The following is a 13185-nucleotide window of genomic DNA, read 5'->3' as shown; positions in this document are numbered from 1 at the left end:
ATTCCGGTAAGAATAGACGATAATGCTGAACAATTGGATAAGGTTTATGTGAAAGATGTAATGAGGTTGCATGGGGTGCCCCTTTCCATCATCTCAGATCGTGGTACGCAATTTACTTCCAAGTTTTGGAGGAAGTTACATGATGAATTGGGGACACAACTTACTTTTAGTGCAACCTTCCATCCACAGATGGATGAGCAATCGAAGAGGACTATTCAAGTGTTAGAGGACATGCTGAGGGCATGTGTAATTGATTTTGGAGGACATTGGGATAAGTTCTTACCTTTGTGTGAGTTCTCTTATAATAATAGTTATCACTCTAGCATAGATATGGCACCATTTGAGGCACTCTATGGGAGGGGATGTAGATCACCCATATGATGGTTCGAGGCTGGAGATGTGAAGCCTTTGGGGGTTGATTTAGTGAAGGATGCTCAAGATAAATTGAGGAGTATCCAAGCTAAGCTTCTAGCAACCCAGAGTAGACAGAAGAAGTATGCAAATCATAAGGTAAGAGACATAGCGTTTCAAACCGGTGATAATGTTCTTCTTAATGTATCACCCATGAAATGGGTGATGAGATTTGGCAAGAAAGGTAAGTTAAGTCCGCGATACATTGGTCCCTTTGAGGTTCTTAAATGTGTAAGACCGGTAGCGTATAGATTGGCTCTACCTCCTAATCTATCGGGTGTTCATCCGGTTTTCTTGTGTCCATGTTGAAGGGGTATCACAGTGATTGGAATTATATCATTGAATGAGACTCAATTGTGCTAGACAAAGACCTCCAATACGAGGAGGAACCGATTGCAATTCTTGATTGTGATGTGCGTAATTTGAGAACCAAGGAGATTAAGTCCATGAAAGTTCAATGGAAGCATCGTACAGTTGAGGAAGCGACTTGGGAAACCGAGAGGGACATGCGATACAAGTATCCCCAATTGTTCGTCGATTCAGGTACTACTTCATTCCTTCCTTAGCCTATTTTTACTAAGTTTGTCACTCGGGGACGAGTGATGGTAAATTGATATCTATTGTAATGACTGGTTTCGTCGTTATAGTAAATCCAACATGGAAAAATTTTGGGCCAAAAAACGTTTTTGTAGTAGTTGGATTTTCCCAACCTAGTCTAGATTTGGACGAAATTGGAGTCATTAAGGTGTAGGGAGATCTGGTATCAATCGGGTGATTTATTTATAATTTTGATTACATGAGTGGATAGATAACTCGTTAAGGATTCCGTACGACTTTACGGAATTGAATTCGGGCGAGTAGAACTCCCGAAATCGATCTTAGCGTGAAGGGGATTTTCTGAGCGTCGTTGGTTAGAGGTGTGTTGTGAAATGGGGGTCTTGAAATTATTAAAATATCTCACTGTTTCGTGCAAGCCGCTTTGGCGGTGGTTTTGGTCGCTCTGGAGGGGCCGCTGTAGCGGGGTGAGGACCATTGTGGCGGGCTAGTCGTGACTTAAGGTCGTAAATAAACCCCTAAATGACCTTATTCTACACTTTTTGATTTTTAGAGCTAAGGAACGAACCCCAGGCGACTCTTGATAGTTTTCCACCATTCTTGAGGCTAAATGTAAGCTTTTCACTCCCTGAATTCATTTTTCGATCTGTAGAACGTAATAGAATGGGTAATTATCAATAGGGGAGGGTTTTGATCTAGATTCTATGGTGGAAAAATCCCTAAATTGGATACTTGAGATCATGGGTTTGATCTAGGGTTCATAGAATTGTTAGTAATTCGGGTAATTAATGATTATTTATTGATTCTTGTGTTATTATGATTGTTTGTAGACTAAGAACATGCGGAACGAATCCGGAAAGGGAAGGATCAAGTTTCTTAGGGTTTCAAGCTTGTTTCGAGCTAGGTGATGGTTGTGATTCTATGATTGTGTGATGTATGTTTGTTCTTGCTTCATTATGATACATGTATGTATATGAATGTTGCATTATTGATCACACTTGTTGTAAATGAGATAAATGAATGATGATTGCCATGAAATCATGACTTAAATGTATGATCTTAAGGATATACTTGTGATTGTGGTGTGTTGAATGGATCGGTTGCCACGTTCCGGCATAACTAACTTGGATCGGTTGCCACATTTCGGCATAACTATGAGATCGGTTGCGACGTTCTGGCATAAACATTGGATTGGGTACCACATTCCGATTTGCTAACTGTTTGGGTTTAGGTTCATGAGAGGACCAATGACTTCTCATATTTGTGTATCTTGAGAAGTGTGAAGTTGTTCGTTGTTCGTTGTTCGTAAATGTTGATAATATTGTATATGTTCGATATATGCATGTGATTGTATTGTTGTATTGACTTATGTATGTTGCACTTAGTGGGATAACCGCGTGATCCTATCGGTACATGGTGGTTGTGTACTGATACTGCACTTGCTCTTATTTTTGTTGAGTACATGGCATCTTCCGGCAGCTATTGACAGACCTCGCTTAGAAGATCAGTGATCGCCGATTCGAATTCAAGGGTGAGCCAGTTCTTCCGGGTTGCGTTGAGTTCTCTTTTTGTTTAGTCCATCCTATTCGGACTTAGACTAGTTCTTTAGATGATTTTCTTGTTTAGACTTATGAATCTTGTTAGAGTTTTGGTACATTGACTTTCAGGTTCTAGGTTATTTCTTCAGCATTTGTTTAGTTTAGTTGTTAGATCTTTTGTTGAAGTTTATGAGAACTTCCTTATTTAATTATTTAAACCTGCTTCCGTAGCTTTAAATTGTTAGTTAGTTAGTAGTTATGGTTCTCCCACCGGAGGGTTAGTGTGGGTGCCAATCATGACGGTCTGAGTCGTGACAGAATTAAACATATTTAACCCAAAGAAGGAAATGATCAAGTAACCACCTATTGAGCGATACACCCGAACATACAAAACCTCTAACAACACTATCGAAATGCTAGATTAGTAGTTGTGTTTGTAGATAACCTTTAAGAATGATAGAACTAGACCCAATGATCCCCAAATTCAACCACACATAATCGAAATATGACCTCGATGACTAGATGAACATTAAGACTGTCGAACAACTGTAAATACCCATGGTAGCTCTTCCATAAATTCTCATAAGCAAGGTGGTATATGAAAAACCATTGTAATACTTCAATAGCTCAAGAAAACACCAAAATATGTCATCTGAGATAACCAAGTCTGTCCAAACATCCTACTCAACCAAGAGGACATCACAAGATTAGTACACCCGATTCACCACTAAGAATTCACCCACAAAAGTGATGCCCAAATTTTAGCACAATATTTTAAGAAAAAAGTTCAAAATAATCCAAAGTATAAGATCAAAGATATGATTGGAGACTTGGACGGAGAGTTCAACCTTAATGTTAACAAGTCAAAGATGAAAAGATTCAAAAAGATTGTTTTTGAGAAATTGGAAGGAATTTTTCTGGATGATTGCAATAAATTAGAGTCATATGCACAAGAATTGAGAGAGAGTAATCTTGGTTCTGATGTTGTGATAAATATATCAAAGAAAGCCTTGGCATTAGGTAAAAGAAGATTTCTTAAGATGTATGCATGCTTCCAAGCTACGAAACATAACTTTAAAGATGGGTTGATGTAACGACCCGAGAGCACCCCCTAGCCGTTACATGCGTATTTGACCTCTCGGAGGTCTTATACAAGCCTTAGCATTCATTCAATGCATAGATCATAAAAATCACTAAGAATTTAAAACTTTTATTCAATAAAACCATAAGACTTCAAGAGACATCAATATTTGAAAACATCAATACGCAAGCGGAACTACTAAGTCTCTTTAGCCAATCTTAGACAAGAACTTAAAACGTACTAAGGGACACAACCCTTTACAAATGAAATGAAACTTAAGTGTCTATTACAATGACTAAGAAACTTCTAAACATAGTCCTCGAATCTTGAGGACATACCAAAGACTTGGAAGAGTGAAGCAATCCAAGCAACTCCAAAGCACAATCTCCTCCTAGTTACCACAACCTACACTTGTAGTAAAATAGAAGAAAGGGGTTAGTACAACACACGTACTAACTATGAGAATATGCAAAACATGCTAAAAAGGACATTTGTTCGAAAGTTATGCTTTCATGCCATTTTGATAAAATCTCTTGAACATCAACATAATAGGCACCTTACAAGTCACAACCAATAATACAAAGTCATATGCTTCACAATACCTCATAAACATACATAACCCATTTACCTTTACCTTCTTGCCTTAGACCTCCACCTTAAGTAACCCTTAAGCAATACCTTTGTGCAATGTATGGGCAACATCCCATACCAAAACCCACACTAAGGCACGACCTTAAGGTCACACAAAGTGCACTTACCATGCATACCTCATCCTTCACCAATTAATCACATAAGACATATAAGCACATAAGCCAACAAGTCACTTCATAAAACTAGAACACTCATCAAATGTCATCCCAAGACTCACCTAAGTAAGACATGGTGAGGCAGACCATACTACCTCTCCATACCACACCCAAGTGATCCTTAAGGCTACACAAGACAAGCTCTATTCACATCTCAACATAAATCGTTAATTCAACTTAATGCATTTAGACAACTTCATTCACTAATGACATAAGGTCATCACATTCATTCAATTCAACATAAGCACTTACATTCAATTCATTATGACTCACTTTCACATTAGCATGCTCAATGACCAACACTTTCATTAATTAGCCCAAAGAGACTCATTCATTCATTATCATTACTAAGACACACCAAGATCTCTCTTAAATGTCTACTTGTGCAATGTCTAGATGATGTCGCATTCCACCACCTATCCTAAGTAGTACACCCTTAAGAGACCCTAGTTCATTCATTCATTAATGTGGGGGATGAGCCTTAACTGACATAGACCATGGAGCTTGACATGGAATCCTGGTAGTACCCTTACCGGATGAGAGATCCCCACTTGCCTAAGGTAGGGTCATTCTTTTAGCCTTTACGTGGTAGAGACCACTAGATAGTCCTATGTGGTCACATAGGTAAGGGATAGAAGGATTGCTTCTAAGTACCCACATCTCAACTAACGAAGGGGCACCCATCTTAAGGGTTGCTACTAAATACTCACATCTCAACTAACGAAGGAGTATCCACCCATCTTCATATCCTCTCGGTGCTAGACATTACTCCCCCACAGAGTTAGGACATTCATTTCATTCATTCATTTAGGGATAAAGATTGCTACTAAGTACTCTCATCTCAACTCACGAAGGAGCACCCATCCTAGCCCAAGATTTATTCATTTAGGGATAAGGATTGCTACTAAGTACTCTCATCTCAACTCACGAAAGATTACTCATCCTAACCCACATTCATTCATTTAGGAAGCTATTGGATTCAAAGATGAGAAAACCTTTCATCTAGGAACCCCATTCATTTAAAGGAGTACTTTATGAGACTATCCTTACAATAGACCCAACTTTCATTCATTAGCATTAACTCCCATTCTTTTCATTCATTCACACATTCTTTCATTCTTTTCATTCATTCTTCACTAGGTGTGAGAGTAGGTAAACATAGTCTATCCTAACCTCACCTTCATTATAAGTCATTCAAAGAAGACAACAACCAAGTATAACACATAAAGTCTCTACACAAGGTCACCTTTCATACTCTTAGACCATACACAAATTCACATCATATCACATTACCTTCACATAATCAACATTACTCAAAACAACAATCATCCAACTTTGCCTACAAGGCCATGATCACAACATGCTTATAAAGTAAACACCTCCCCACTTTCAAAGGGATCAAACCTCACAATTCTAACATCTACTACACACATATATATATATATATATATATATATATATATATATATAAAATACTAGAATCAATAATCTATTCACAACTTCATCATCATCATAAACCTTAGGTCACAATTGCCCGATTCAAGGCCAACATGCAATATAACACAATTGACCATCAATTCCTCATGATTCAATATAGAACAATACATAAATCAATAGCCCATAACAATCTACACATTAATATCACATTATTAGCTCATAATCAATAGACCCAAAATTAGGATTTCAAGATATGCAAGGGTTCATGGAGTTTTTGATTTTAAAACCATCAATATTAACATAAATCATCATTTGAAATACTTTCATGCACCCAAGCGTAGAATTGAAATTGGGTTTTTTTTTGTGTTTTTGAGAAACATTGAAATCACTTTGATTGAAAGGAGAATCAAAGATAAAATTCCCATACCTTTCCGTAGGAATTTGAAGAGAAATCAGTAGGAACCCATCCCCTAGCTCGAAGTTTCATGAATGTCTTCCTTGGAGTTCTAGAGAGAGAATTTATTTGAGAGGGAAGGTTCAATTTGGATAATGAGGTCTAATTCTAGGTCTTGCGGTTTTAACCACTTAAAATACTCTAAAATAGGTAGAATAACCGTTTATAATAATTCCTCAAAGTACCCAAACTACCCCTCACTTAGTTGGACCTTTTAAACAAGTCAAACTTGAGTTTTATTTTCGCAGATTTCATCGGGAAACAAGTTTGCAACGTGGAAGTGTTCCCACAAGTTTCTGGAAATTAAATTTCGAGACAGTAGAGTCCGCGGTGTCTCCGCGACGCGGAGCCACTCTTTGGCCATTGGTGGAGCAGGTCCGCGACGCGGAGCCACTCCCTCCAAGAACAACTTCAAGCTGCCTTGGCAGCTTGTTTGGCCAAGGGTTGGGGTCCTCCTCGGGGACCCTTAGGGTGGTCCTGGGGAGTCGTACCCTGACGTTTTGACCCTAAATACATTTATTAAGACACTAGGGTCACCTCCACTGATTTTAGACTCCAAACAACACATAAAAACATGAACAACATACTAGAACACACCGACACACAAAAGACTACTTTCTGAACGTCTTGATCGTCCCTTGACGTTTGACTTCCAAACTCTTTAAAACTGACTAAACAGGCTATTCTTCATTATTTTAACAAGTTATTAATTCATAAAACCCATGTGAGGCTCTACTTTATCCTACTTTATTTTGAGGGTCGTTACAGCTGCGACCATTTATAGGGTTGGATGGTACATTTTTAAAAGGAAAAAGCAAAAAACAATTGCTAATAGTTGTGGAGCAAGATAATGAGAATCATTTCTATCCACTTGCTTGGGAGGCGGTAGACAAAGAAACCAACAAGACATTAAATTAATTTATGGAGATGCTGAAATTTTCATTAGACTTGAAGGATGAAGAAGGAGTAACCTTTATCTCAGATATGCAAAAGGTATTTTTTGATTATTATGTCTTTTTATTCTATTTAATTCTAGTTCTTATTATTTTATTTTACTTGTTTGCCTACTATTATTGTAGGGGCTATTAGATGATTTTTCCAAAGTTGTTTCTAAAGCAAATCATAGATTTTGTGCAAGACATATAGAAGCTAACTGGGCAAAAAAAAAGCGAGAAAATGAGAGTTGTTGTGGTGGTGTGCTTGGAGCACATATGAGGAAGATTTTAAGGATCAATTGAAAAGTTTGGGTTCTTTATGTAAAGTGGTTGTTGAAGACCTATTATGGTATCCACCCAAGAATGATGTAGGGCATACTTTGACACACAATGCAAGAATAACATGGTGGATAATAACTTCACACAATCCTTCACTTCATGGATTCTAGAAGTCAGGTTAAAACCCATTATAAAAATGTTGGAGGATAATAGAATCAATGTGTTTAAAATATATTTTATTATTTTTTTGTGAGTTAACTGTATTTATTACTCAATTGTAATTGTTTGTGAAGGTAATGAACAAGATCAGAGAGCATGAAGATGAAGCTAGGAACCAGAAGGAATATATTAGCCCACTTGCAATGAGATTGTTTGAACATTTTAGGCTCATCGTACGAAGGTGTAAAATTGAATTTAATAGAGACAATGAGTATGGAGTGACAGAGTGTGTAGATAGACATAGTGTTAACTTGTTGCTAAAAAAGTGTACATGTAGGGCATGAGACTTGTCTGGACATGCTATCAAAGCACCAAAAGTGAATCCACTAACTGAAGTGCACTGGTGGTATTCAAATGAGGCTTATATGCGAGTTTATAAGCATAAGATGCAACCTAGCAGAGGTGAAAAATTCTGGAAGGTGGAGCCATATCATGTCATGGAGCCATCACCTTTGGTTTAAATTGGTTGGTAGACCAAGAATAAAATGAACTAGAGAAAAAGATGAGGCTAGCAAGAGGCAAGCGATATGGTCGAAATCTAAAAAAAAGGCTTCTAAGGACCTGTGGCTATTGTAGTACATCAGGACATAACATCAGAAGTTGTCCACTGGTAAAAAAATATTATATTCCCACTCTAGTTAATAATAATATATTTCAAGTATCTAGCTTGTATTTCAACTCATGTAGGTCAAAGGCAAACACAAAAAATATTTTCAAGATGAAGAAGCTTCTCAACCAGTAGAAGATGTGAATATGACATCATCTACAGAGTCTCAAGGCTTCGAATCTTTATTCATTCTTGTATCTGAATTAAATATGTCTTCTACTCAACTTTTCAGTCATCACTCAAGTTAGCTTGAATCTGATTTAACTTTTCTTAAATCTGATCCATCCTTTCAGTCTGAATTTGATCCGTTCTTTTAGTCTGATGATGAAGAAATGCCCAAGGTGATTTTTGAAGCTAAGACTATGCTTCATAAAGTGTTAACATTTGATCCATTCTTTCAGTTTTACTTGCATCTATGATTAGTGACCTCTAACTAAAAGTGTTAAAATGTTGCAGCTATAATTACTGGTTTCTAGCTAATACTATTGAATTAGTGGCTGCAATTTATAGTTATTTGTATGTTAATTTACTAATCAAATTAGTAGTTGTTAATTGTGTAAGCATTTTAACAATCTACCCTTTTCATATCCGATTTATGAAGCAAATTGTATTTGTTGTTGTTTAAAGGATCATTATGAAGTACTTATACCCAAGTTGTATGCATGTTTTGGACATGGTAAATCTATAACCAATTATTTAAGGTAATAGGAAGATATTATTTCTTCCTCATATCTTTTTGATAATAAGAAAGTATCATTCTTCCTCGAATCCACAAATTTTTATCTCCACAAAATGGTTACTGTAAAAATGTTGTTCAACCAATCTCAGTATTATTGGCAAGAAGCCTCCAAACTGCTTTAACAAAATGTTTTAGGTTGCTTGTTGAGTATGAAAAAGAAATCTAGTAGAGATTAATTTCAGTACGAATTTATTTTGTATCAAGCTAATCCATTAGCATTATACTACATCAAATGGATACAATCAACCTCTATTTTAACACATCACCAATGAAATACTAATTGAACAACTTTGAATCCAAAATTTTACAAAAAAATAGTTACTAATCACCACTACACGCATTAGCAGCCGCAAATCGATAAAAAGATCTAATCAAAGAAAAATCTTTATACACATTAGCAGCTGCCAACCGACATAAAGAGATCACAATAATCAAAGAAAAATCTTTACACACACATTAGCAATTGCCAACCGACATAAAGAGATCACAATAATCAAAGAAAAATCTTCATTCTCTGCACTCTCTTTTCACGCTTTCTTCTCCAAAGTATACTCATATCACATTAATAACTTTACTACCCTTCATTAATCATAATTTCTTCAGATCATTGCTTGCTGATAGCATCCAATGAGACTCACCAATGTCACGTAGGGTGAAAATTTGTTATTGCGTCATTCCTAATAACCACAAGTCCTGAAACCTATCAAAATAAACATATATTAAATTTCTTATAACATTTTAGTAACCAAATCCAAAATATTGAAGTTAAACTACTAAGTTTCTTAGCAAAAATTGAATTTACAACAAAATGAGGACATTGGTAAAATCTACGTTCAACATTTATAGAAATCATAAAATTGTTCCGCAATCACATCTATGCGACTAGTTGAGCTTCGAGAATTTATAAGACTTTTGTACATTCTAACACAAAGAACAAACTTTATACAAAGATAATAGGAGATTTTGATAATAAAAAAACTTGTAAGAAATAAGAAGAAGAAGAATGAAACTACTAGAATCCAGAGGAGATTTTTTTAGAAGTTTGAATTACCTGCAAAAATGTTAAGTGTATATTTTCACCCACGAAATTAAATATCCGTTTCTAAAAATATACATTATTTGATTGTTGTGTTGGATAACTTTGAGAAAACGAAAACAATAAAAAGAAGAGAAAGAAGAACTTACTGAGGAACCCCAAAGATGAATTTTGGAGGAGAAAAGGAATGTACGATTAAAACAGGTCAATAATGGATTTGGATTTTAAACTTTGGGTGAGTATGAATTATTGTAAATTAAAATGTGGCACCAATTAGAAAATAACATATGACTTTTAAAAAAGTTAAAGTTGCTTGAATATTTTTTTGTTATGTTGAGGGGTATGTTTGAACTCAAACATAAATCTTAAGGATATTTTTAAACCCAAAAATAAAAGATGATATTTATGAACCTTTTTCCATAAATTTTAGATATTTATAAGCCTTTTCCCTTTTCATATAATCAAAAGAATTACCATTATAATTTGTTGGGATAAGAGTCTGAAAAATACCCAACTTTGATCGAATTTGCTGTTGCGATACTAAACTTTCATGATGACCTATTACCTCCCTAGACTATTTAATACCGTATTTTTTACCCTCTGAACTATTTAATAGTGTATTTTAAAGGTATATATGTGCCCACGTGGACACATTACTATTTATAATTTTATATTATTTTTTATATCCATGTGGGCAAATATATATGTTTAAAATACGGTATTAAATAGTCTAGGGAGGTAATAGGTCCTCATGAAAGTTTAGTATCGCAATAGCAAATTCGATCAAAGTTGAGATATTTTTCATACCCTTATCCCTAATTTGTTTGGCTTAGAAATTCCATAAAAAAAAATTCCAACTAATATTTTTTTTTTTTTTTTTTTTAAATTTCCAACTAAGACTTAACTGTCCTCCAAAATCCAAAAAAGGTTACTATTTATAGTCTATTAAGTTGTATACTTTTTATCAGTCTTCGTTTGAACAAATATTCATTTTTCCGGCCCGCCCATTCGGGCCTTGCCAAAGCCCGGTTCGAACCTTTTATTTTTGCCTTTCTCTCCATTTTCACAGGACCCGTCGGGCTCAAAATTCCGATCGGTTCACCGCCGGCGATCGTATCCTTCTATTTTCATCTGATTGTGGCAATGAAACTGGTATAGAACTTTCGAGAAACCCATTCCCCAATTAATTGACGAAAAAAAAACGCATTTGAGGGGGTGGGCAGCGGTGGAGAAGAGATAAATTGAGCAGAAATGTCTAGGCAAATGGCAAATGCTGCTTTTCACAAATCCAAGACGCTTGATAACAAATATGTAACGATTCACTTTACCTACATAATAATTGATGTTTATATACATGTAATGATGATAGTTTTAACCCGTTTCGGAGATTTAGGTTTGCCTTGCTGTACATGTTTTTTTTTCCTGGTATCGACAAGTAGAAATAAAAATTAAAGTTTCATTCTTTTTAAGTTTTGTAGTTAAGTAAGTGAGAATTTTGGTTTGGAAATGTTTAGTGGGTAAAATTGTGTTGTTTTTTTTGTGTGTTCATGAGTGTTAAGGATTTAGGATTTTTCTGCTGAGCTAATAGAAATTTGTGAAGGTTCAAACAAAGTAGAATGAATGAGTATATATTGAAGTTAGTGCACTTTTTGAAATTATATGGGTTTGTTAATTGATTTCAAAACAAAATTTTTCTCTTCTTTTTGGGATTGAGGCATAGCTGATGGATTGATTGATTGATAATTGTCTTTGTGGATTGAAGATGCTTGGAGATGAGATTGGGAAGGGAGCTTATGGTCGAGTCTATAAAGGTCTGGATTTGGAAAATGGAGACTTTGTAGCAATTAAGCAAGTTTCTCTGGAGAATATTGCTCAGGAGGATCTCAACGTCATTATGGTATATCTTCACTTCTTGGCTAATTGTCTACGAAAAAGAAAAAGATAGAAGTCTTGAGTTTTTCAACTTTGTGTGTTAACACAAGTACATTTTGTGTGAAAACATGCTTATGCATAATCAATTTTCTCAGTTATCTTGATAGCACAGATTTTGCAACTTTGTATCTTCTTGTATGAGAATTACTGGTAGTTGTATAAACAATTACAATCAGGGAGACTTTTTGTACTATAATTATTTTGTTGGGGCTCCTATGTGCAAGAGTACACCCATAATCTGAGAACTGTTTTTGTAAATCCTGTCAGCTCGAAGAAGATTATATCATGTGTGTGTGTGATACTGGATAAAATAACTACAGACACAAGCACTGGTTACTTGGACGTCGATCTAAAGCAAATTTTTGAACCATGAAATAGACTTAGTCGTCTTGGACAGTGCTATAACAATAGGCCAGTCCATTGAATTGTAACTAGGTACTAATGGAGATTTTGAATATTTTCTCCGAAGTCTAAGGGAACTCTGAATTGTTAAGTAACAATTATACTTGTGTATTTCCATCATTTATGGGTTGATGTTTGGATGAGTTACCTGTTCCTTTCAGAACAATGACCTGGTTAGTGTTGAGCTTCCATTTCCTTACTGGCATTTCTCCCGGCTCTGTTGGCTGTTCTGTTGAACTGGCAACTCGGTTGTGATGCTTTTTTATTGCTACTGATTCCCATGTCTGGTTTCTTAATATGGTTCCTGTTGACCCTTTTAAGTTTCATGCATTTGTGGCAATAGTTGCCGCAGCTGATTTCCCAATTTTGATTCAGTTGACATGATTCACTTCTCCCTTCAGGATATCGGTTATGCCCACTCTTCCTTTGTTAATGCTCGCACTTCCTGAAACAGATCCCTCAACTCTTCTTTATGTTGGAATCACCCATAGTGGTTGTTCGTGATACCAAGTTGTTGTGACTCCCGATTAGTGGTTGAGTCACAGGGATATCTTCTTCTCCAACCTTGGTGTTCCTGGTTTCTTCCCCTTGAGGAATCTGCGAGGAATGCTCGATAAACTCACATTTACTTTACAATAAATATAGCTAATAGATAAATTATTTATATATTTGTTATGGATGATTTTGATTAAGTTTTCAATTTTATATTTTATCAAATGTAAAAGACAAAATTTTATATTTAATCATCATTATA

At 35.6% G+C, this 13185-nt stretch overlaps 1 protein-coding gene across 5 annotated transcripts in view; it reads left to right on the top strand.

Annotated features, from left to right (window-relative positions):
• LOC125821735 (MAP3K epsilon protein kinase 1-like) overlaps positions 1-13185 on the top strand; it is a 602763-nt gene that overhangs the window by 558624 nt on the left and 30954 nt on the right. For 2 of the 5 annotated variants that reach the window (XM_049501115.1, XM_049501114.1), the window contains exons 2-3: positions 11326-11408; positions 11860-11994. In XM_049501115.1, coding sequence (XP_049357072.1) covers positions 11349-11408; positions 11860-11994 — 195 coding nt within the window. In that variant the 5' untranslated portion in view covers positions 11326-11348. Of the gene's footprint in view, positions 1-11060; positions 11409-11859; positions 11995-13185 lie in introns of those variants that run through there. The other 3 variants (XM_049501113.1, XM_049501116.1, XM_049501117.1) reach the window with 2 other exon arrangements.

Source organism: Solanum verrucosum, unplaced genomic scaffold (assembly GCF_900185275.1).
Source record: "Solanum verrucosum unplaced genomic scaffold, falcon-dt-bn FXZP01000210.1, whole genome shotgun sequence".
Taxonomy (NCBI): Eukaryota; Viridiplantae; Streptophyta; class Magnoliopsida; order Solanales; family Solanaceae; genus Solanum; species Solanum verrucosum.
This window is presented reverse-complemented; position numbering and strand designations above follow the sequence as displayed.